General features: G+C 47.3%; 1 protein-coding gene across 1 annotated transcript in view; it reads right to left on the bottom strand.

Annotated features, from left to right (window-relative positions):
- The window catches only part of RIN1 (Ras and Rab interactor 1), a 109,210-nt gene extending 84,562 nt beyond the window's left edge, over nt 1-24,648 (bottom strand). The window contains exons 1-3 of the mRNA XM_063945113.1: nt 24,558-24,648; nt 24,107-24,183; nt 10,965-11,142 (exon numbers count right to left, since the gene is read on the bottom strand). Coding sequence (XP_063801183.1) covers nt 10,965-11,142; nt 24,107-24,138 — 210 coding nt within the window. The 5' untranslated portion in view covers nt 24,139-24,183; nt 24,558-24,648. The remainder of the gene's footprint in view (nt 1-10,964; nt 11,143-24,106; nt 24,184-24,557) is intronic.
- Nucleotides 24,649-26,168: the final 1,520 nt, after the last annotated feature.

Here is a 26,168-nt window from a genome sequence, read left to right as displayed (position 1 = left end):
GTGGCACTGCAGTGTCACGCAGGATGGCCCTTCAAAAAAATACTCCCCAAACAGCACATGACGCAAAGAAAAAAAAGAGGCGCAATGAGGTAGCTGTGTGACTAAGATAAGCGACCCTAGTGGTCGACACAAACACCTGGCCCATCTAGGAGTGGCACTGCAGTGACACTCCAGCGCCAGCAACACCCATATCCTCATCCTGGTGTACTTCAACACTGACATCTTCAATTTGACTATCAGGAACTGGACTGCGGGTGCTCCTTCCAGCACTTGCAGGGGGCGTGCAAATGGTGGAAGGCGCAAGCTCTTCCCGTCCAGTGTTGGGAAGGTCAGGCATCGCAACCGACACAATTGGACTCTCCTTGGGGATTTGTGATTTCGAAGAACGCACAGTTCTTTGCTGTGCTTTTGCCAGCTTAAGTCTTTTCTTTTTTATAGCGAGAGGATGAGTGCTTCCATCCTCATGTGAAGCTGAACCACTAGCCATGAACATAGGCCAGGGCCTCAGCCGTTCCTTGCCACTCCGTGTCGTAAATGGCATATTGGCAAGTTTACGCTTCTCCTCAGACGCTTTTAATTTAGATTTTTGGGTCATTTTTTTACTGATCTTTTGTGTTTTGGATTTTACATGCTCTGTACTATGACATTGGGCATCGGCCTTGGCAGACGACGTTGATGGCATTTTATCGTCTCGGCCATGACTAGTGGCAGCAGCTTCAGCACGAGGTGGAAGTGGATCTTGATCTTTCCCTATTTTTTTACCCTCCACATTTTTGTTCTCCATATTTTAATGCGCACAACTAAAAGCCACCACAGGTATACAATGTAGATGGATGGATAGTATAGTATTATATTACTTATGGACGACGAGTGCACTGACGACACAGAGGTAGGTACAGCCGTGGCCTACCGTACTGCTATATATATATATATATATATATATATATATATATAAAATATACTGTATAATAATAATAACGGACCTGGTGGACACTGTCAGCAGACTGCTAAACTAGTATGAAGAAAAAAAAAACCACCACAGGTTATATACAATGTAGATGGATGGATAGTATAGTATTATATTACTTATGGACGACGAGTGCACTGACGACACAGAGGTAGGTACAGCCGTGGCCTACCGTACTGCTATATATATATATATATATATATATATATATATATATAATATACTGTATAATAATAATAGCGGACCTGGTGGACACTGTCAGCAGACTGCTAAACTAGTATGAAGGAAAAAAAAGCCACCACAGGAGTGTTTTTCAGGCAGACAAACGTATACTGGACTGGTGGTCACTGTCAGCAAAACTGTGCACTGTACTCCTGCTATAACTGGCTGCTCCCCAGTCCCCACAATTAGGCAGTGTGAGCAGTGCACTCAGCACAGATATATGCAGCAGTGCAGCACACTGAGTGAGCACAGATATGGTGGAGCGTTTTTTTTCAGGCAGAGAAACAACGGATTAAACTCACTGGTGGTATAATCAAAACCCTGCACTGTACTCCCTAACAGCTGCTCCCCGTCCCCAATCCTCCCCACAATTATAAGTCACTCAGTCTTTTCTACTATAACGGAGAGGACGCCTCTCCCTATCAATCTCAATGCACGTGTGAAAATGGCGGCGACGCGCGGCTCCTTATATAGAATCCGAATCTCGCGAGAATCCGACAGCGGGATGATGACGTTCGGGCGCGCTCGGGTTAACCGAGCAAGGCGGGAGGAGCCGAGTCGCTCGGACCCGTGAAAAAAAAGGTGACGTTCGGGCGGGTTCGGATCCCGAGGATCCGAACCCGCTCATCACTAATATAATCAATTCCTCCGTGGAGACATTCACCAGCAGCAATTGCCTCCAGAAAGTACACGGGGACCTAAGATGGTGGATTCCAGTGGGGACGAATTAATAATCTGTGAGGAGGGGGATGTACACAGTGAAAGGGGTGATGAATCGGACGATGATGATGAGGTGGACATCTTGCCTCTGTAGAGCCAGTTTGTGCAAGGAGAGATTGATTGCTTCTTTTTTGGTGGGGGCCCAAACCAACCAGTCATTTCAGTCACAGTCGTGTGGCAGACCCTGTCGCTGAAATGATGGGTTCGTTAAAGTGTGCATGTCCTGTTTATACAACATAAGGGTGGGTGGGAGGGCCCAAGGACAATTCCATCTTGCACCTCTTTTTTCTTTCATTTTTCTTTGCATCATGTGCTGTTTGGGGAGTATTTTTTTGAAGGGCCATCCTGCCTGACACTGCAGTGTCACTCCTAGATGGGCCAGGTGTTTGTGTCGGCCACTTGGGTCGCTGAGCTTAGTCACACAGCTACCTCATTGCGCCTCTTTTTTTCTTTGCATCATGTGCTGTTTGGGGACGATTTTTTTCAAGTGCCATCCTGTCTGACACTGCAGTGCCACTCCTAGATGGGCCAGGTGTTTGTGTCGGCCACTAGGGTCGCTTAGCTTAGTCACACAGCTACCTCATTGCGCCTCTTTTTTTCTTTGCATCATGTGCTGTTTGGGGACTATTTTTTTCAAGTGCCATCCTGTCTGACACTGCAATGCCACTCCTAGATGGGCCAGGTGTTTGTGTCGGCCACTTGTGTCGCTTAGCTTAGCCATCCAGCGCCTCGGTGCAAATTTTAGGACCAAAAATAATATTGTGAGGTGTGAGGTGTTCAGAATAGACTGAAAATGAGTGGAAATTATGGTTATTGAGGTTAATAATACTATGGGATCAAAATGACCCCCAAATTCTATGATTTAAGCTGTTTTTTTGTGTTTTTTGAAAAAAACACCCGAATCCAAAACACACCCGAATCCGACAAAAAATTTCCGGTGAGGTTTTGCCAAAACGCGTCCGAACCCAAAACACGGCCGTGGAACCGAACCCAAAACCAAAACACAAATCACAAAATATTTCCGGTGCACATCACTATGTTCTCATTGATGCTTGTTTTAGCATTACAGAGAGTTATGCGAGTCCAAGGTTGGACTGGCCCACAGGAGTACAGGGGGAAACCCCCGGTGGGCCCCACTTCCTTCTGTAGGAATCTGGCTCTAGGCTGTGGACTTGAACTATACGTTGTACATATGTTACCTTATATTGCACAGGACTATGGGGGAAATTTAGATATGATCTCAGCAGCAAATTTGTTAGCTAATGGACAAAACCATGTGCACTGTAAGGGGTGCAGATATAACATGTGCAGAGAGAGTTATGCTGGCCATACACTTATGCGATGCCCCGCGACGTGACAGCGTGGGGCATCGCACCAGCAGTTCAGGTGTGATCAAATCGCACCTGAACTGCCAAAGTTGTTACCATGCGATCATGCGATAGATCGCATGGTAATCACGTGATGGGCACGTCACCGCCGAGTGGGAGCGGCCTCTGGCCACTCCTGGCGGGTGCCCGTCGCACATCGCAGTGCGATATATCTTATGTGGGTTCGAAACCACATGCGATTGCACTGCGATGCGAGAAATATTATGTGCAGCACATAATATCTTGAGACGCGATATTCGACCGGCGTGCCCGCGCATCGCATCTCAAGGTACCTAAAATGTGCATACAATCCTTCGATTTCTCTCACAGATGTGGTCGAAATCGAAGGATAGCACCGATTATCTTATAAGTGTATGGGCACCATTAGATTTGGGTGGGTTATATTGTTTCTGTGCAGGATAAATACTGGCTGCTTTATTTTTACACTGCAATTTAGATTTCAGTTTGAACACACCCCACCCAACTCTAACTCTCTCTGCACATGTTATATCTGTCCCCACTGCAGTGCACATGGTTTTGCCCATTAGCTAACAAATTTGCTGCTGCGATCAGATCTGAATTAGGCCCTATGGTTATTTTCTACAGTGCATTGCTGTTATTAATCTGATACATTATCATGCATGCACTAGCAGTATTTACAATAAAGCAGGTACAAATTACCTGGGCCCAGGCTGCTGGAGGGGGAAGGGGGGGGGGGGAGGGGACCCAGGTCCGCTAACCACCCCACTGCTCTGGCCGGCAGGCGACGGTGCCATACACCCGGTGATATCTTCAGGAAGATGATGCCGCACATAGAAGGCATAGAAAGTCTTTGCTCTCTAGTGGCCAGCGTCATCTTCTCAAATATCACTGGGAAGATGGAGCTAGTCGGAGAGGAGAGACCCACTTCCAGATCAAGTAAGGTAGGTAGCGGATTCCCTGCCCCCTGCACCCCTACGTTAAAAAGGCACCCCTCTATGTTAAAATGGCATCCCCCCTTGTGGAGCACGCTCAGCGGCCCTACAATTATTTTATTATTCACTTATTTTTATACTAAAGGGCATAGTCATGCCCACTAAATAAGCAACGCTCCTAGGCCTTTACCGAGGCCCGGCGTGGCTCTCAACGGCCCTGGCTGGCCACACACCCTTGGAGACTTGCCACACCCCTAAACACGGGCCCCAACCACTACACCCCCCCGGTGGGCCCTTCGTGTCCCAGTCCAACACTGTGTGAGTCTAGAAACTGTGCTTGGTGTATGATCATGAGTTGTTTGGGAAACAAATTATGACATCTTTAAATGAATTTGTTTCCCACCTGTTCAGTCACTGCTAAATATATTTAAATGAGGGTCTATTCATGAAGTAGTTAAAAGGGTGGAGAAGTGAGCCAGTGGAGAAGTTGAACATAATTTGCATACTATACAATTGTCCGAAGAAGCAGATTGGCTGATTGGCAACTTCTCCACAGGCTCAAGTCTCCACTCTTTTCACTGCTTAATGAATAGACCCCAAAGGGGCAAATTATAAATGTTACTTCAATGCTGATTGGCTGCCATGGGCAACTTCTCCACTGGCTCACTTCTCCACACTTTTCAATGCATCATGAACAGACGTGTTAGTGAGAGAAAAAAGCGCAAGCCCAGGTAAAAAATGGGAAGGTTAGAGATAGCAAGTGGAAAATAGAAAGAAGCTGCTAGGTAGCAGTTTAGGATGTACCAAAATCCCAAAATGTGCAAATGTAATGGTATAATACTACCAGCGCTGAAAGGGTAAAAAGAAGGTGGAATAAGTGCAGGTTAGAACAGAAATACAGTATCACTCCAATAAGGCTGAAATTAACGGTATGGTGTTTATTTATAAACCACAATAAATTGTCATAAAAACAGTATTAGTTATTAGTTATTTTAGTTTAAAATAAAACAGTCCTGGTACAGATAGGTACGTTTAGCCCTTTTCTGGTCAGGACTAGTTAAGAGTCTCTGAGGAAGACTGGTTATCCAGGAGAAACATGTTGGAGAGGATAGTCAAACAAGGAGCAGTAGACAACACACTGATCCACCAAGTGCAGCGTGTCCACAGCCACAGACAGAGCAAGTGCAGCGTGTCCATAGCCACACACACAGCAAGTGCAGCGTGTCCATAGCCACACACAGAGCAAGTGCAGCGTGTCCATAGCCACACACAGAACAAGTGCAGCGTGTCCATAGCCACACACAGAACAAGTGCAGCGTGTCCATAGCCACACACACAGCAAGTGCAGCGTGTCCATAGCCACACACACAGCAAGTGCAGCGTGTCCATAGCCACACACACAGCAAGTGCAGCGTGTCCATAGCCACACACACAGCAAGTGCAGCGTGTCCATAGCCACACACACAGCAAGTGCAGCGTGTCCATAGCCACACACACAGCAAGTGCAGCGTGTCCATAGCCACACACACAGAGCAAGTGCAGCGTGTCTATAGCCACACACAGAACAAGTGCAGCGTGTCCATAGCCACAGACAGAGCAAGTGCAGCGTGTCCATAGCCACACACAGAGCAAGTGCAGCGTGTCCATAGCCACACACACAGCAAGTGCAGCGTGTCCATAGCCACACACACAGCAAGTGCAGCGTGTCCATAGCCACACACAGAGCAAGTGCAGCGTGTCCATAGCCACACACACAGCAAGTGCAGCGTGTCCATAGCCACACACAGAGCAAGTGCAGCGTGTCCATAGCCACACACACAGAGCAAGTGCAGCGTGTCTATAGCCACACACAGAACAAGTGCAGCGTGTCCATAGCCACACACAGAGCAAGTGCAGCGTGTCCATAGCCACACACACAGCAAGTGCAGCGTGTCCATAGCCACACACACAGCAAGTGCAGCGTGTCCATAGCCACACACAGAGCAAGTGCAGCGTGTCCATAGCCACACACAGAGCAAGTGCAGCGTGTCCATAGCCACACACACAGCAAGTGCAGCGTGTCCATAGCCACACACACAGCAAGTGCAGCGTGTCCATAGCCACACACAGAACAAGTGCAGCGTGTCCATAGCCACACACAGAGCAAGTGCAGCGTGTCCACAGCCACAGACAGAACAAGTGCAGCGTGTCCATAGCCACACACACAGCAAGTGCAGCGTGTCCATAGCCACAGACAGAGCAAGTGCAGCGTGTCCACAGCCACAGACAGAACAAGTGCAGCGTGTCCATAGCCACACACAGAACAAGTGCAGCGTGTCCATAGCCACAGACAGAGCAAGTGCAGCGTGTCCATAGCCACACACAGAACAAGTGCAGCGTGTCCATAGCCACACACAGAACAAGTGCAGCGTGTCCATAGCCACACACACAGCAAGTGCAGCGTGTCCATAGCCACACACAGAGCAAGTGCAGCGTGTCCATAGCCACAGACACAGCAAGTGCAGCGTGTCCATAGCCACAGACACAGCAAGTGCAGCGTGTCCATAGCCACAGACACAGCAAGTGCAGCGTGTCCATAGCCACACACAGAGCAAGTGCAGCGTGTCCATAGCCACACACACAGCAAGTGCAGCGTGTCCATAGCCACACACACAGCAAGTACAGCGTGTCCATAGCCACAGAAAGTGCAGCGTGTCCATAGCCACACACAGAGCAAGTGCAGCGTGTCCTTGGCTGATAAAAGACACAGCACGAGGTAGATAAGTCCACTGGCTGCTTTCTGCTGAGCTCCACTATTGGGAGCCTGTGTGAGAAAGACCATGAACAGATTTATCAAGTACGGCTATTCCTAGCTACACACATACCCACAAAGTGAGATGTCAAAGCACCAAGACACAGACTCTAAGACACAGAGACCAGAAAAAGCCGCAGACTGTCTCCCATTAATAAGGAAACCAAAAGAGCCGCGATTGCCCTGCGACCATATCGGAACTCCAGGGAACACTGAATCCTACCCGCTACAACTAAGAAAAACTTTAGTTGGAGGGCCCTCCAAAACTGTGAGCATTGTATTTTTATTGCGGTAATGACAGCTACTGACACTGGACAATTACAAGCCTCCAATACATCCACAGAGACTCCATACTAGTCCATTTGAAGTATCAGTATCCAGAGCCGGCCCTAGGCATAGTCAAACTAGGCAAATTCCTAGGGTATTTGGTATGCCTACAGCCACAAGCAGCTTTTGCTGATTAAAATGATATGCAGCATGCCTATATTTTGTGTGTGACTGCGGCTGCATCTGCATATGAAATGCTATGTTACAGTGTATTCCTGGAAATCACTGTGACATAGCATTTTGTATGCAGATACAGTCACAGTCGCACATACTATGTGGCTAGGATGCTTGTTCATCCTAGCTACATAGTAATGCAAATTAGATGCCTTTTCATCAAAAAAAGCACCCAGCGTTAGCAGAGCTGCCAGCTGACTCATGCCAGGAATCTCCTGCTGCATGGTGTATTGAGGCAAGATGTATGAGGACACAGCTGTATCCAAGCAGAGGCAGAGGTCACAGTTTTAGCGAACCATGTGAGTGCTGTGTGCGGGGGGGGGGGGGGGGGGGGGGGGTTGGTTGAGTAGTGTTCGGCAGTTGTGTAAGGGGCATTAGGTGTGTCATGTGTATAACTGCATTAATAATCTGCGTACTACAGGGTGATTCAAATGTTGCAGTAAACCCTTTTGTTTCAAAAACTGTGCAGGAAATGGGAAAACTGAATACTCCAGTAAGGTATGGGTGAGGTGGGCTATCTTTTAGGGCAGGCATTCCCAACCACGGTCCTCGAGGCACACTGACAGTGCAGGTTTTAGTGATATCCAGGCTTCAGCACAGGTGACTTAATTAGTAGCTCAGTTATTTTGATTTAACCATCTGTGCTGCAGCCTGGATATCACTAAAACCTGCACTGTTGGTGTGCCTTGAGGACCGTGGTTGGGAATGCCTGTTTTAGGGTATGCACTGAACATGGGTGCCATCTTGAAATTGCCCATCTTGAATCTAAATCAGTTTTTTCAAAAGGAAAGGGGGTTGTGTAACATGTCAAACAACATCAGAATTTGCTGAAAAGTGTATTTCTGCAAACAGATTTGAAATATCAGTTATGGTTCAAAAGTTACAACACCTTTTTTGTTGCAGGTAACTGAAGATGGCTTTGACAAAAGAGGAGAGAATTGACGTCATTTTGATTTCTGGAGAACTAAGTTTCCGTGTCATAGCTGCAGATTTTAACAACCGGCACCCAGAAAGACCTCCAATTTCACATAACACTGTCAGGTGCCTAATTTCCAAATTCTGAGAAACTGGCACTGTGGCTGACAAGTCATATAGTGGTCGTCCAAAAAGTGCTACTGAAAAGACAACCTCAACAATGGATTTGGCATCCTTTGTGAAGAGCCTACAACGCAGCACACTATGGGGGTCATTTTGACCCAATCGCACACTGCAGTTTATCACAGCGGTGCGATCGGATCAGAACTGCGCATGCGCCGGCGCTGCAGTGATTGACAGGCAGAGGCGGTCGCTGGGCGGGGGGTGGTGGAACGGCGGCGTTTGGCTGCCATTTCATGGGCGCGGTCTGGCCAACGCAGGTGTGGCCGGACCGTGCTGGGGGTGGGCCGCAGCCGCTGCGTGCCGTCACACGCAGCCGCTGCGGGCCGGGGAGCGTCAAGTAGCTCCCGGCCAGCTCGCTAAAGCTGCGCTGGCTGGGAGTTACTCCTAAAGTGCAAAAGCATTGCTGCTGTGCGATGCTTTTGGACTTCTGCGGGGATTCGGGGGGGGGGGGCACTGACATGTGAGGCGGGATAGCCCGGTGCTTGGGTGTCCCATCATGTTCATTTTGCAGGGCTACGATCAACTCGGAATCACCCCCTATGTTTGATATCAAAATGACCTCAATTTTCTCCTCTTTTGTCAGTTGCCTGCAACAAAGAAAGTGTAATAACTTTTGAACCATAACTATTTCAAATCTATTTACAGCAATAAACTTTTCAGCAAAATCTGATGTTGTTTGACATGTTACACGACCACCTTTCCATTTGAAAAAAACTGACATAGATTCAAGGTGGCCGATTTCAAGATGGCGCCCATGTTCGGTACGTACCCTAAAAGATAGCCCACCTCACCCATACCTTACTGGAGTATTCAGTTTTCCCATTTCCTGCACAGTTTTTGAAACAAAAATAGGTGTACGGCGACTTTTGAATCACCATGTATGTGTGTCATTATGTGTGTAAGTGCACTAATAAGATGCGACATATGTGAAAGGGAAATTATGTGCATTATGTGTGTCATTATGTGTATAAGGGCATTAATATTGTGTGGCAAATGTGTAAGGGACATTATATGTATAAGGGCATTAATAAAGGTTGGCATATTGTGTAAGGTGCATTATGTTTATAAGGTCATTAATAATGTGTGTCATGTGTAAGGGGCATTACTGTGTGGTATTATAGGTATAAATGCATTACTAATGTGTGGCATTATGTGTATAAGGTGCTTTACTGTGTGGCATAGAGTATAGAAAGGACACTACTGTGTGGTCTTATGTGTATAAAGAGCAATATGGTGTGATGTAATGTGAATAAGGGGCACTACTGTGAGGAGTAATATTTATAAGGTAAAGAGGTACTACTGTGTGATGTAACATGAATAAGGGACACTATCGCATGATAAAATGTGAATAAAGTTGCACTACTGTGTGGTGTAATTTGAATTGGGAGTACTATTGTGTGGCCATGCCCCTTCCCAGCAAGAACACACCCTTTTTGGGTTGTGCGCCGAATGTGTGCACTGTTCCTATTTAAAATATAGGGGGTAGGAGAACCAAAATGAGGACAGCTATGGGTGAGGGTTGATAGTGCTGGGAAAGGGGTGCAGGGTCAGAGGCAGAACTAGCGGCGGTGCTAGGGTGCACCAGACAAAATCTTGCCTAGGGCATCATATTGGTTAGGGCCGGCTCTGTCAGTATCTGTTTGTGATTACCTACTTCCACATAAAGGAAAGTCCAATGCCTGGGTCTCCCCCAGACAGAGTATTAATACTAGTCCTAATCAGAAATAGGCTAAACACACATTTCTGTACCAAGACTGTTTTGTTTAAAACTAAAATAATGTTTTTTTACTAACACTGTTTTATGACAACTTATTGTGGTTTATAAATAAAAACCATTCTGTTAATTTCAACTTAATTGGAGTGATATTTCTGTTCTGACCTGTATCTTTTCCACCTTCTATTACCCTTTCAGCAGTGCTCTCTGGAGAGGGCAGCCAGGCAGACACAACGGAGGGTCAGTGCGGGGGGCGTGATGCATTAAAGGAGATGGGCAAGGCATAAGAGTCGGTGCAGGGGTGTGGTGGCCGTAATCACATCATCGTGGCCATGCTCCCAGCTATACAATGCCGAACTTACTGGCACTGTACTGTGGGGGCGTGTCTATGATGACGCGATTCAGTGCAAAAGGGTCCTTTTCCCTCATGCATGCATGCGTACATCCTTTCACCAATCCACTCTAAAAGCAGCGGACTAGGATGTGAGCACTGTACTTCTGTCCTTTCTATTTTTCAGACTCATATTCTGCAAAGATAAGATTCTATATGTGTACATAGCTTTATCGCTAATGATAAGTGGTGTCAGTTCTGGCCTGCTGCAATTGGTACAATAGCTCAGTGTGCAGCGAGTCCTGGAGTTACTAAGCTTTCTCCTGGGTAGGCACTTACCCCAGGTGGCTCCCTCTGCAGTATATGCAGGGCAGTGGCTGAGTTGACCCTTAGGTGTAGCCAGACACTCTGGGTGAGAAGAAGCCTCTCCGAGATGCTGACTGAGGTTGGGGAGCCTCTGAAAGAAGGTGAACGTGTGGTTTCTTGGGATGGGTAATCATACACAGGTTCTGTTGTGCTAGAAAGAGAGGCACAATGTTCCACAATGATGAGTGCACGATGGCTATATAATATACACTGCTCAAAAAAGTAAAGGGAACACTAAAATAACACATCCTAGATGTAAATGAATGAAATATTCTTATTAAATACTTTGTTCTTTACATAGTTGAATGTGCTGACAACAAAATCACACAAAAATTATCAATGGAAATCAAATTTATTAACCCATGGAGGTCTGGATTTGGAGTCACACTCAAAATTAAAGTGGGAAAACACACTACAGACTGATCCAACTTTGATGTAATGTCCTTAAAACAAGTCAAAATGAGGCTCAGTAGTGTGTGTGGCCTCCACGTGCCAGTGTGACCTCCCAACAATGCCTGGTCATGCTCCTGATGGCGGATGGTCTCCTGAGGGATCTCCTCCCAGCAGAAACGGCTCTTGCCCCGGGCAAGCAGTACTTTTGCCCGGGGCGCCGCATCTACGAGGGCGCTGCCGCATCCTAACGTGCGCCATGTTATTTTCTGAGCAGTGAGCACAGCGCAATCAGCGCTGACCGACCCTCCCTCCCTCCCTTCCGCCCTCCCTTCCGCCCACTTTCCCTCCCTCCCTTCCGCCCACTTTCCCATGATGCATTGCGCACGGTGCGCGATGACGTCAGCGCGCACCGCCTGACGTCAGCGCGCACCGCATCGAGGAAGGAAGAAGCACTGATAAGAGCACGCTGGCTTGAGGCGGGAGGCGGGCGGCACGGCACGATCAGTGAGGCGGGCGGCTGCGGTGGGCTTTACAGTGTCAGACTCAGCACGAATCAGCGGCAGGCGGCACAGCACTGGCACACAGCATGATCAGGGCGGCTTGTTCCTGCACTGCCCCCCGGCCCCTGTCTTTTAATAAGTTCCAGATTATTTATGATGATCATTCATTGCAAAACTGTAAGCCAGGTGAGGAAACAGTGATAATATGAAGTACTTTTCTTCTATTAAATCTCAGCTTTCTGTGAGCTATTTACTTATTTACCTCTGCCACCACCACTGGGACTCTGTTCCATGTAACAACTACTACTTTGAGCTTCTAATTTCTACTGTACAACATACCCATATTATCTTTACATTTCTCATTGTCTCTGCTCAGTTAATATGGGGGGACCTGGTGGTTATAGCAACAGGAACAACTGAGAGGGGCTGTTGAGGGGGTAATGCAATGCCAGCCGCCCTCTGACACTGTCTGGCTAGTGTGACATAAGGCACAGGTGTAATAGGAAACTGCAGCGAGAGTAACTGCAAGCATGATGCTGCAGGGCGGCGATGCCAGCATTCACAATGATAGGGCACCCTTACTATGGGGAAGTCACTCTGCACTAGGGAGGCCAATCCCGGGATCGGGAGGATCCCAGGATTTGGGCCCAAAAATGCAGCGATTTGACTTTGATTCTCACTGGATTACATTGCTCATGTGCGGGATGGTAGGTGATACTACTTACTAATATTAGGCGGGCGGCAGCCATGGATACATCGAACGTGGCGGCACTTCAAATGTAGCTCTGGCCGCCAGCCAATCAGGGAAGCTGCCGTAGCAGCGGCAGGCAATAAGGAGCGACTGCTGCGGCCGCTTCCCTGATTGGCTGCCGTCCGCCAGCTCTGGTTGGCTGGCGGCCGGCGCTTCATTTGAAATGCCGCCGCGTTCAGTGCGTCCATGGTTGCCGCCCGCCTAATAGTAAGTAGTATTACTTACACCCTCCCTCCGTGCAGTCAGTGCTCCCTACAGCCTTTCTCCCGCACCGCGACCTACACCCACCCTCCCTCCGTGCAGTCAGTGCTCCCTACAGCCTTTCTCCCGCACTGCGACCTACACCCAGCCTCCCTCCGTGCAGTTCAGTGCTCCCTACAGCCTTCCTACCAATTCTTCCGCGCCGCTACCTACACCCTCCCTCCCGAGGCCCGTACTGCTACCTACACCCTCCCTCCCGAGGCCCGCACTGCTACCTACACCCTCCCTACCTCCCGCACTGCTACCTACACCCTCCCTCCAGCGCTGCTCCCTACAACCTTCACTGATCCCTACTGCAATCCCGAATCCCGGGATTGAAAAAAACGGCCTGGGATTGGCCTCCCTACTTGGCACCAGGGGCAGATGAAGCAGCTGGGACTGGGTGGCACCAGTGGTGTACACTACAGGCATCCTCGTCATGGGATGCGCTGCTCTCACCCCCGCAGCATGAGCACAGAACTGGTCCATAGTGTCACTGAGGGAGTGGCCCCGGGGCTCCTGTGCTGCCGGTATCAGGGTTACCTTCGGTTGTCCCTCCTTGTACGAGCCTGCCCTGCTCTAGAGTCCTCCTTATCGTAGGAGCCCCCACTGAGGGGCCTGGGTGGCAGCCGTGTCCTCCAATAAAACTGATATAAAGTGTTATGTACATGATGTGTAGTATCAATCTCTCTGATTTTCTCTACCTGGTGCAATATGTATAAGGTGCTCTGCTGCACTGTGGAGTAATGTGTGCAAAGGGATCTAACATGGCATAATGTGTGTAAGGGGTACTACTCTGTGGTAATGGGACTGTTGGACACCACTGTGCGGTTTAATGTGAATTGGTGCAATTCTGTGGCCACGCCCCTTCATCGTTAAGTTACGCCCCTATTTGGCATGCACTGTCCCTGTTTTGAATGGGGGGGGGCGCCAGAGGAAAAGTTCGCACTGGGAGCCACAAGGTCTAGAACCGGCCCTGCCTCCCAGACCTGGACTAAAGCATCCGCCAACTCCTGGACAGTCTGTGGTGCAACGTGGCATTGGTGGATGGAGCGAGACATAATGTCCCAAATGTGCTCAAGTGTAGTATCATACTACTGAGAACCCACACATGCTCTGCACATGACAAGGCCACCAAGTCCATGGCATACCTTATGTGCATATGCTGTACAGCAGACATTCAGAACTTGCTATCAGTATCCACATGTAGTAATAAACATTGGCCCTGGTCTAAGGATCAATACACAAGTAACATTTTACATTGAATAGTGCTGCTTAGCTACAAAGCACAAACTGTACTATTCTTTAATGTTTAATGTCTAATTAACAAAGTGCCATGTAAAATGATATTATACAGTACATTAGTGCACTGATGATAATAAAAAAAACAACAACATTCTTTCATGCAACATAAAATGAAAAATGTGATTATCAGTACAAATACATATCCTCATTATCAGTGTATTAATAGAGACCAGTACTATGAAAAATGTATTGTTAAAGAATACTCTGTGATAATACTGAGTGTCAATATATCGATAATGATAATACTGACCTATGCTAGTACTTTCAGTGCGCACATGTGCACTCAGAGCTGTAACTAGGAGTGTGTGTGTGGTGCCGCTGCCCTAGGGGGAAGCACTATTGGTGCCCTGTGCAGGGCCGGATTAAGCCTTTAGGGTGCCCAGGGCACTTTATACAGGGGGGCCCCGGTGGAAGGGGAGGGGCTGTATATAAAGGTGCCCACACACTGAGCGATTTTACTGTCAATTTGGACGAAAATGATAAATCATAACGATTTATCATTCACAAAAGTGCAAATCGTATGTTCTCTTATAACGATAACGATCCGATGTGCATCCCCGCAGCTTGTATGATGAAATCCTCTGATCTTACCTGCTGCAGTCAAGATCTGCCAATGTCTGTAAATTTCTTTAGAGATCGTACGATACATTGTTTGTTAAAAACCACTATTTTCTAAAATTGTGAGTTGGGGGCTGCCAGGGAGCTCCCGGGGGGAGTTCAAGGGAAATCGCAAATCATATTGCATCGTTCGTGAATCGTTCAGTGTGTGGACACCATAAGATTGTGCTGACCTCCCAACATGACCCATTCCAGGAGGGACAAAATGCTCTGTACATGGACTTCCCTCTTAATATGATTGTAGTCACCTGTGTTGAACTATTTAATTGATAGGAAAGGTATTTCAACACAGGTGATTGCAATCATAAATTAAGAGGAAGTCCAGGTAGAGAACATTTTGTCCCTCCTGGAATGGGTCATGTTGGGATGTATGGATTGTGTATATTAAATTTAGCCCAATGGTGTATATTAGATTTAAACTAAACACCTAATTGAAAGACAACTGTTTTATAAAATGTTCTTGTAGTGGAGCAAAGACAACTTAAACAACCTTGAAATACACATAGAAAAATTAAATCTATAATTTATCTTGTCACATGCAAAAATAGCAGCAGCTTCTGTACACTCTGGGACAAGACTCAGGAGGACTCTGTGGGTGTGTGTTTCTCTCTATCTCTCTAGACCAGGGTTAGCCAACCCTGGTCCTTGAGAGCTACCAACAGTTAACGTTTTCCAGTTCTCACAGAATCACAAGTTAAGTAATTAACTCCATCTGTGGATCTTTTAAAATGTGTCAGTGAGTAAGGACTGCACCTGTGCACCTGCTAGGTGAGTTGGAAAACATGAACTCTTGGTAGCTCTCGAGAACCAGGGTTGGCTACCACTGCTCTAGACCCCCATTAGATAACAAGTTACACAGGATTCAGACACCAGGTGTGGAGAGAGCTGTAAGTGACACAGGGATCCCAACCTGTGTCACTTACATCCCTGTGTCACTTACAGCTCTATCCACCCTCCTATCTCTCCTCTGGTTGGGAAGCTCCATCGATAGTTCATGAAATCTGATACTCCTGTGTCTCTGCCTGCACTGCATTCTGTTCTGCTTGCATTCTGGCTGCTGGTTCTGCTGTTGCATAAGAGAGAAAGCTAGTGATGTCACTGTGCTCTGACCGGGGGGCCCCCTGACAGAGGGGGACCCAGGGTACAGTATGCCCTGCATCCCCCCTTAATCTGGCTATGGCCCTGTGGCACCTATATTTGGCTTGCAGAGTCATACCACCCAAATGTCCCGATTCCACCGGGACAGTCCCACCATTCAGACACTGTCCCACCCGCAGGTCGCAGTGTCCCGCGGGCAGGAAGTTGGGAGAGCCTTTGATCACATGCTGATTCTGCAAATCAGCGAGTGATCTCTGAATACATGCTGTGAGCACGGGCACAGCATCTATTCAGTGATGGGAGGTGAGCAGGAGGCTGCCCAGTTGCTTGGGGAGCGCTGTGCACGCCTCCAAAATGCCTAGAAACGGGTACATGTTGCAAGTCCACACCCACTAGATAGAAGCCATGGGGTCTATTTACTAAACCTTGGATGGAGGTAAAGTTGACAGAGATAAAGTACCAGCCAACCAGCTCCTGTCATTTTTCAAACACAGCCTGTGACATGGCAGTTAGGAGCTGACTGGCTGGCACTTTATCTCCATCCAAGGCTTAGTAAATTGACCACCAACTCCCTCTCAGCAGAGGCCACGCCCCCTTTCTGGGTAACGCGTGGCTTTGCTGAGTGAGGGTCTAGACCCCCTTTGTAGAAAAGATGGGAGGTATGCAGAGTGCCTTAATCGGTACCAGAGCCACCAAATCAATGATTTATGGTTAATGTTGAATACTTTTGCCATCAATGGAGAGAACCACATGGTTTCCTGTCATTTATGGTATAGAATCACCCAAAAAAAATGTCCTTAAAGAGTGTCGGGACACGGAGCATAGCTCCACCCCCCAACACCTGTGAAGCCCCTTCCTCCAAGTTCTGATTGGCCCACAGGTCAATAAGACCTTCCCCTTTATCATGACATCACATATGAGGGTACGGGTCTGGCCCAGGAGGCATTATTGCCCTGCTACGGTCTGACTGCACTGTTACTGTATCATGACTATGTAGCTGTATAATTATTAGTATTAATGAACCGATCGTGAAAATGCTGCCCTGAAAACAAATAATCCATGCACTATCCAGCTACGCGCATGGACAGTTTCACAATTCTACTAGAATTTTAAGATCATGGTCTAAAATAAGAATTTACTTACCGATAATTCTATTTCTCGTAGTCCGTAGTGGATGCTGGGGACTCCGTCAGGACCATGGGGAATAGCGGCTCCGCAGGAGACAGGGCACAAAAATAAAGCTTTAGGATTAGGTGGTGTGTACTGGCTCCTCCCCCTATGACCCTCCTCCAAGCCTCAGTTAGGATACTGTGCCCGGACGAGCGTACACAATAAGGAAGGATATTGAACCCCGGGTAAGACTCATACCAGCCACACCAATCACACCGTATAACTTGTGATCTGAACCCAGTTAACAGTATGACAAACGTAGGAGCCTCTGAACAGACGGCTCACAACAATAACAACCCGATTTTTTTGTAACAATAACTATGTACAAGTATTGCAGACAATCCACACTTGGGATGGGCGCCCAGCATCCACTACGGACTACGAGAAATAGAATTATCGGTAAGTAAATTCTTATTTTCTCTAACGTCCTAAATGGATGCTGGGGACTCCGTCAGGACCATGGGGATTATACCAAAGCACCCAAACGGGCGGGAGAGTGCGGATGACTCTGCAGCACCGAATGAGAGAACTCAAGGTCCTCCTCAGCCAGGGTATCAAATTTGTAGAATTTTGCAAACGTGTTTGCCCCTGACCAAGTAGCAGCTCGGCAGAGTTGTAATGCCGAGACTCCCCGGGCAGCCGCCCAGGATGAGCCCACTTTCCTTGTGGAATGGGCCTTGACAGATTTAGGTTGTGGCAAGCCTGCCACAGAATGTGCAAGTTGAATTGTGCTACAAATCCAACGAGCAATCGTCTGCTTAGAAGCAGGAGCACCCATCTTGTTGGGTGCATACAATATAAGCAGTGAGTCAGACTTTCTGACTCCCGCCGTTCTTGAAATATATATTTTCAATGCCCGGACCACGTCCAACAACTTGGAATCCTCCAACTCGTTAGTAGCCGCAGGCACCACAATAGGCTGGTTCAGATGAAACGCTGACACCACCTTAGGCAGAAAATGAGGACGCGTCCGCAGTTCTGCCCTGTCCGTATGGAAAATCAGATATGGGCTCTTATATGATAAAGCCGCCAATTCTGATACTCTCCTGGCTGAAGCCAGGGCCAGTAGCATGGTTACTTTCCATGTAAGATACTTCAGCTCCACCGATTTGAGCGGCTCAAACCAATGGGATTTGAGAAAATCCAAGACTACATTAAGATCCCACGGTGCCACTGGGGGCACAACCGGGGGCTGTATATGTAGTACTCCTTTTACAAAAGTCTGGACTTCAGGAACTGAAGCCAATTCTTTCTGGAAGAAAATCGACAGGGCCGAAATTTGAACCTTAATGGACCCCAATTTGAGGCCCATAGACAATCCTGTTTGCAGGAAATGTAGGAATCGACCCAGTTGAAATTCCTCCGTGGGGGCCTTCCTGGCCTCACACCACGCAACATATTTTCTCCAAATGCGGTGATAATGTTGTGCAGTCACCTCCTTCCTGGCTTTTACCAGTGTAGGAATGACCTCTTCCGGAATGCCTTTTTCCTTTAGAATTCGGCGTTCAACCGCCATGCCGTCAAACGCAGCCGCGGTAAGTCTTGGAATAGACACGGTCCCTGCTGAAGCAGGTCCCATCTTAGAGGTAGAGGCCACGGATCCTCCGTGAGCATCTCTTGAAGTTCCGGGTACCAAGTTCTTCTTGGCCAATCCGGAGCCACTAGTATCGTTCTTACTCCCTTTTGCCGTATAATTCTCAGTACTTTTGGTATGAGAGGCAGAGGAGGGAACACATACACTGACTGGAACACCCACGGTGTTACCAGAGCATCCACAGCTATTGCCTGAGGATCCCTTGACCTGGCGCAATACCTGTCCAGTTTTTTGTTGAGGCGGGACGCCATCATATCCACCATTGGTTTTTCCCAACGGTTCACAATCATGTGGAAGACTTCTGGATGAAGTCCCCACTCTCCCGGGTGTAGATCGTGTCTGCTGAGGAAGTCTGCTTCCCAGTTGTCCACTCCCGGAATGAATACTGCTGACAGTGCTATCACATGCTCTTCCGCCCAGCGAAGAATCCTTGCAGCTTCTGCCATTGCTGTCCTGCTTCTTGTGCCGCCCTGTCTGTTTACGTGGGCGACTGCCGTGATGTTGTCCGACTGGATCAACACCGGCTGACCCTGAAGCAGGGGTTTTGCCAGACTTAGAGCATTGTAAAATCGCTCTTAGCTCCAGTATATTTATGTGAAGAGACATCTCCAGGCTTGACCATACTCCCTGGAAATTTCTTCCTTGTGTGACCGCTCCCCAGCCTCTCAGACTGGCATCCGTGGTCACCAGGACCCAGTCCTGTATGCCGAATCTGCGGCCCTCTAACAGATGAGCACTCTGCAACCACCACAGAAGAGACACCCTTGTCCGTGGCGATAAGGTTATCCGCTGATGCATCTGCAGATGCGATCCGGACCATTTGTCCAGCAGATCCCACTGAAAAGTTCGTGCGTGGAATCTGCCGAATGGAATCGCTTCGTAAGAAGCCACCATCTTTCCCAGGACTCTTGTGCATTGATGCACAGACACTGTCCCTGGTTTTAGGAGGTTCCTGACAAGTTCGGATAACTCCCTGGCTTTCTCCTCCGGAAGAAACACCTTTTTCTGAACCGTGTCCAGAATCATTCCCAGGAACAGCAGACGTGTCGTCGGGGTCAACTGAGATTTTGGAAAATTCAGAATCCACCCGTGTTGTTGCAGCACTAGTTGGGTCAGTGCTACTCCGTCTTCCAGCTGTTCTCTGGACCTTGCCCTTATCAGGAGATCGTCCAAGTAAGGGATAATTAATACGCCTCTTCTTCGTAGAAGGATCATCATTTCGGCCATTACCTTGGTAAAGACCCGAGGTGCCGTGGACAATCCAAACGGCAGCGTCTGAAACTGATAATGACAGTTTTGCACCACGAACCTGAGGTACCCTTGATGTGAAGGGCAAATTGGGACATGCAGGTAAGCATCCTTTATGTCCAGGGACACCATAAAGTCCCCTTCTTCCAGATTCGCTATCACTGCTCTGAGTGACTCCATCTTGAACTTGAATTTTTGTATGTACAGGTTCAAAGACTTCAGATTTAGAATAGGTCTTACCGAGCCGTCCGGCTTCGGTACCACAAATAGCGTGGAGTAATACCCCTTTCCCTGTTGTAGGAGGGGTACCTTGACTATCACCTGCTGAGAAAACAGCTTGTGAATGGCTTCCAATACCGTCGCCCTGTCTGAGGGAGACGTTGGCAAAGCAGACTTTAGGAACCGGCGAGGGGGAGACTTCTCGAATTCCAACCTGTAACCCTGAGATACTACCTGCAGAATCCAGGGGTCCACCTGTGAGCAAGCCCACTGTGCGCTGAAATTCTTGAGTCGACCCCCCACCGCTCCTGAGTCCGCTTGTAAGGCCCCAGCGTCATGCTGAGGGCTTTGCAGAACCCTGGGAGGGCTTCTGTTCCTGGGCAGGGGCTGCTTGCTGCCCTCTCTTACCCCTTCCTCTGCCCCGAGGCAGATATGACTGTCCTTTTGTCCACTTGTTCTTATAGGACCGAAAGGACTGCGGCTGAAAAGACGGTGTCTTTTTCTGTTGGGAGGGGGTCTGAGGTAAAAAAGTGGATTTTCCGGCAGTTGCCGTGGCCACCAGATCCGATAGACCGACGCCAAATAATTCCTCCCCTTTATACGGCAATACTTCCATATGTCGTTTGGAATCCGCATCACCTGACCACTGTCGCGTCCATAAACTCCTTCTGGCAGATATGGACATCGCATTTACTCTCGATGCCAGAGTGCAAATATCTCTCTGCGCATCTCGCATATAAAGGAAAGCATCCTTTAATTGCTCTATAGTCAATAAAATACTGTCCCTATCCAGGGTATCAATATTTTCAGTCAGGGAATCCAACCAGACGACCCCAGCACTGCACATCCAGGCTGAGGCGATGGCTGGTCGCAGTATAACACCAGTATGTGTGTATATACTTTTTAGGGTAGTTTCCAGTCTCCTATCCGCTGGATCCTTGAGGGCGGCCGTATCAGGAGACGGTAACGCCACTTGTTTTGATAAGCGTGTGAGCGCCTTATCCACCCTAGGGGGTGTTTCCCAGCGCGCCCTAACCTCTGGCGGGAAAGGGTATAATGCTAATATCTTTTTTGAAATTAGCATTTTTCTATCTGGGTTAACCCACGCTTCATCACATACATCATTTAATTCCTCTGATTCAGGAAAAACTACAGGTAGTTTTTTCACCCCCCACATAATACCCCTTTTTGTGGTACTTGTAGTGTCAGAGATATGCAAAGCCTCCTTCATTGCCGTGATCATATAACGTGTGGCCCTACTTGAAAATACGTTTGTTTCATCACCGTCGACACTAGATTCAGTGTCTGTGTCTGGGTCTGTGTCGACCGACTGAGGTAAAGGGCGTTTTACAGCCCCTGACGGTGTCTGAGACGCCTGGGCAGGTACTAACTGGTTTGCCGGCCGTCTCATGTCGTCAACTGATTTTTGTAATGTGCTGACATTATCACGTAATTCCATAAACAAAGCCATCCATTCCGGTGTCGACTCCCTGGGGGGTGACATCACCATTATCGGCAATTGCTCTGCCTCCACGCCAACATCGTCCTCATACATGTCGACACACACGTACCGACACACAGCAGACACACAGGGAATGCTCTTATCGAAGACAGGACCCCACTAGCCCTTTGGGGAGACAGAGGGAGAGTTTGCCAGCACACACCCAAGCGCAATAATATATATGGGAACAACCTTATATAAGTGTTGTTCCTTATAGCAGCTTAAATATATCCAATATATCGCCAAAAAATGCCCCCCCTCTCTGTTTTACCCTGTTTCTGTAGTGCAGTGCAGGGGAGAGTCCTGGGAGCCTTCCTCACAGCGGAGCTGAGCAGGAAAATGGCGCTGTGTGCTGAGGAGAATAAGCCCCGCCCCCTATTTCGGCGGGCTTTCCTCCCGTAGATTTAGATGACTGGCATGGGTTAAATACATACATATAGCCTTAATGGCTATATGTGATGTATTCTTTTGCCATAAGGTATTAAAATATTGCTGCCCAGGGCGCCCCCAGCAGCGCCCTGCACCCTCCGTGACCGCTTGGTGTGAAGTGTGTGACAACAATGGCGCACAGCTGCAGTGCTGTGCGCTACCTTCATGAAGACTGAAGAGCCTTCTGCCGCCTGTTTCCGGACCTTCAATCTTCAGCATCTGTAAGGGGGGTCGGCGGCGCGGCTCCGGGACGAACCCCAGGGTGAGACCTGTGTTCCGACTCCCTCTGGAGCTAATGGTGTCCAGTAGCCTAAGAATCCAATCCATCCTGCACGCAGGTGAGTTGAAATTCTCTCCCCTAAGTCCCTCGATGCAGTGAGCCTGTTGCCAGCAGGACTCACTGAAAATAAAAAACCTAAAAAACTTTTCTAAGCAGCTCTTTAAGAGAGCCACCTAGATTGCACCCTGCTCGGACGGGCACAAAAACCTAACTGAGGCTTGGAGGAGGGTCATAGGGGGAGGAGCCAGTACACACCACCTAATCCTAAAGCTTTATTTTTGTGCCCTGTCTCCTGCGGAGCCGCTATTCCCCATGGTCCTGACGGAGTCCCCAGCATCCACTTAGGACGTTAGAGAAATACTGATTCACAATACCACAACTGCCAATAGACATGGTCTGGGATAGTGAGAGCCACAAAAAAAAAAAAAAAAAACAGTCTTGAAGAGACCTCAAGTTAGATAACCCTGATTCAGATATTGCACATGCTGCCCTATTGGAAAATACTGTTTATTAATATACTGATAATGCATTTATGTCATATGTAGCTGTATAATGGTGATGTGCATCAATACATTGATTATATGCATGCTGCCGCATTAACACTAACGGTGCCCTTTTTAATGTTAACAAGTATAAATACATTGGCAATGAACATGCAATAATGTATTGTAATACTCACTATTAATATGTTGCACAATAGACCTGTTGTCCTGTATAATAATCAGGGTATCAATTAATGGATCATCAACAGGCTATTTATTAATACAGAATATTAATACATTGATTATTAACATGAACTCCTGTACAAAAATATGACTACAGTGATAATGAATATGCGACACTGTGTAATAGTACTATGTATCAATGCACTGGTTTGGAGAATGTATGTTTTATAATGATATGTACCTGTATAATCATAAGTAATTCAGTAAATTTATCCTGAACTGCATACGTATGAGGCTGGTTACCAATACACTGGTAATAAACATGCTATTCCTGTGTAATGATGCACCGATGAGGAGAATGTGTATTATAAAATGATCAGCAATTGTATAATTTTTTTAAAGACCTATTTATGAAGCAGTGATAAGTTACCCTCTTTCTCCAGCTGTATGTCATCAGTTTACCACGTCCCTCTAGCCTGTTCTGCAGACTGTAGTGTCTGCTCACTCTTTCAGGTGTCCTGGGTGACCTGCAAGCTGCAAAGGCTTCATTTCATCCCTACCTGGTCAAACTACTGTGTCAATTCGTATTTAACAAGGATCTACAGGCAGCGATAGGCTACTGGTGACATAGACATAACCCTCATACAGGTGCAGGGTAAGCCCCGGATTGGTGAATTGCAATGTTGCTAACATCTGTGCCGCAGTACTGTATGTATCAATAAAGATATTTAGTTAGCACATGCTCTACATACAGTAAATAGACCCCAAGAAATACCTGTACATTTATCCTGCACATACCGTAAGTATAACGCTGAATACCAATACATTCTTCATGAACATGCGGCCTGGTCAGTGTGGTTGTACTAAGGAGCATCTCCTTTCTAGAATGCTATGTAGTTATCTAATCATTCTCAGTAACATCAGTAAATAAATTCAGGGAATACTTTGTCTAGTTCTTATGGGTATCAGTAGGCTGATGAAGAACATACTATGCTGTATATTGGCACTATATGGTAACAGACTGATAATGAGCATGTGCTAGAATGATGCTGACTAATATACACTGTACAGTGAGGGGGAAGAAATCCGTGGATAATACTGTACCTTGTGGTGCTGGGCTCGGGAACACTGTCCATGCCAGTAATTCCAGTGTGTTTCCTCCTTTCTACAAGATGCTAGATCTGAATTTAGGGAAAGGATTATAGTGTCACGTTGCAATTAAATCAGGAAAGATTATCTGACTCCACAGCTGAACTTTGGCAAAACACAGAGATACTGTTTTGTAAGTAAACTGAAATCTGATGCTGTAACTATATAAATATTGTACCGTACCTTTACTCGCAGTTTAAATGTAACATACTGCAGAAATGTGTTTCTATAGACTTTAAGATCTGCATGATAATACGTCAGCTGCAACTGTAATACTGTCATTTGCCTCCTTCAGCACATGTATATACTCGACTACCAGTAAGTCCAGTCAGTTTATTGTACAGCACTACAGAATATGTTGGTGATCTATGAATACAGGACAATAAAATGATTATATCTCACTTACCTTGTTCTCTGTTGGGACACAGAGTCCGGAATCTCTCTCACCCTTTTTTCCCCCGCCCCCTGTGGGTGTTCCCAGAGTGACTAACCTTCAGGGTGTTGCAAGGTGTACAGTATATACGCAGATCCTTCACTCACTATTTCCATTTCCCCTCCCCTTCTGAATGAGTCCCTCACGCTGCTGTCTCCTTAACGTGCCTGTTCTGCAGAGACTTGTGAAATAAGTGAAGCTTCACAGATTCCAGGAGGGGAACAATTGGGGACTAGCAGAGATACTGTACACAACCCTATAACATAGGCATTGTACCTATATGATCCACTCTACACAATGATTTAAAACTTATTTTGCCTTTGCTTGTCTTAATATTTCTGATTTATTAGGTAACACACAATTTGGGTACGGATTTTCTGGAATGACATACTTCAGTATCTTGTTTAAACAAGTTTTCCTCTGAAGCACAGGTGGGTGAATAGCGTGACAGTTTATAATGGGCTGCATTTGCTGAGACAGTACATTTACACAAATCTGTTGTACTTGAGTGCCAATGTATTCTTCATTATCTACTTATTGGACAGACTGATACCTATGAACCTGGTGTTAAATTCCAAAGCTGATCTGAGGCTGCCGCATTTGATGAGATCAGCCCTTTAATAGTATCTATAATGGGTGCGCCCATTAAATACTTACCTCTCCATCGGTGCTGCTGGTATTCCCGGGAACATAGCGCAAATGCCGTATTTACAAAGATCAGCTCTGCAAAAATCACCAGGAACATGATGCAGGCACCATGTTTCCAGAGTTCACATCCGGACTAATAGGAATCACTGAGACAATGGAGATTGGCGCATAACCAGTAGACTCCTGGCACTTGCCAGGAGTCTACTGAGGGAAAAAAAGCCAGTGAGGTGAGGGGCCAGAATGGAGGCTGCACACAGGCCCACCCTCTCTTGATGCGCCCCTGTAAGGAACATTGATACAGTAAGAACAGAAATACCTTGTGCAGGACATTTATATTAGTGGGGCTTTTAGCTACTGCACAATCCCATAGTTAATATACCTATCAATTATGGTTTTATATCTGTCTAATTCAATAAACATAGGAGTAAGAGAACAGTTGTTATCAAAGAGGTTCTGATGCAACTGTCAAGTCCTGCCCACATAGACTGATATCTATGGGCTTGATTCAGAGATGGACGCTAATGCCACCGCTGCTGCCAACGTGTATACAGTGGATGTGCAAAAATATTCAAAAGTCGCAGGGATTTGTATTGGGACGCCCACAGGTGGCTGCACAAATCCAAGGGACTGCATACAAAGATGCAGCATCAGGTGCAGAATGGTCAATTACCAGAGATCCGAGTAAATTTATGGTCACTCCGAATGGACGCCAAAACTGAGATGCCGGAGCCATTGTGTATGCGTGCAGGATCGCAGTCAGCAACACCCCCAAACTGTCCCTGTCTGTCAATCACTGTAACCAAATACTCGCTGCAATCGCCGACAGTAATGTCACTTGATGATGCATGGCAGTGTAACTCGGAACCATGCACGGACCACCAATAATCGCTCTACTGCAAAAACATTGGGTTTGCAACCGTCTCTGAATTAGGCCCT

The sequence above is a fragment of the Pseudophryne corroboree genome, chromosome 11 (genome assembly GCF_028390025.1).
Source record: "Pseudophryne corroboree isolate aPseCor3 chromosome 11, aPseCor3.hap2, whole genome shotgun sequence".
In the NCBI taxonomy this organism is placed as follows: domain Eukaryota; kingdom Metazoa; phylum Chordata; class Amphibia; order Anura; family Myobatrachidae; genus Pseudophryne; species Pseudophryne corroboree.
Note: the sequence above shows the minus strand (reverse complement) of the source record. Positions and strands in the feature narration are given on the sequence as shown.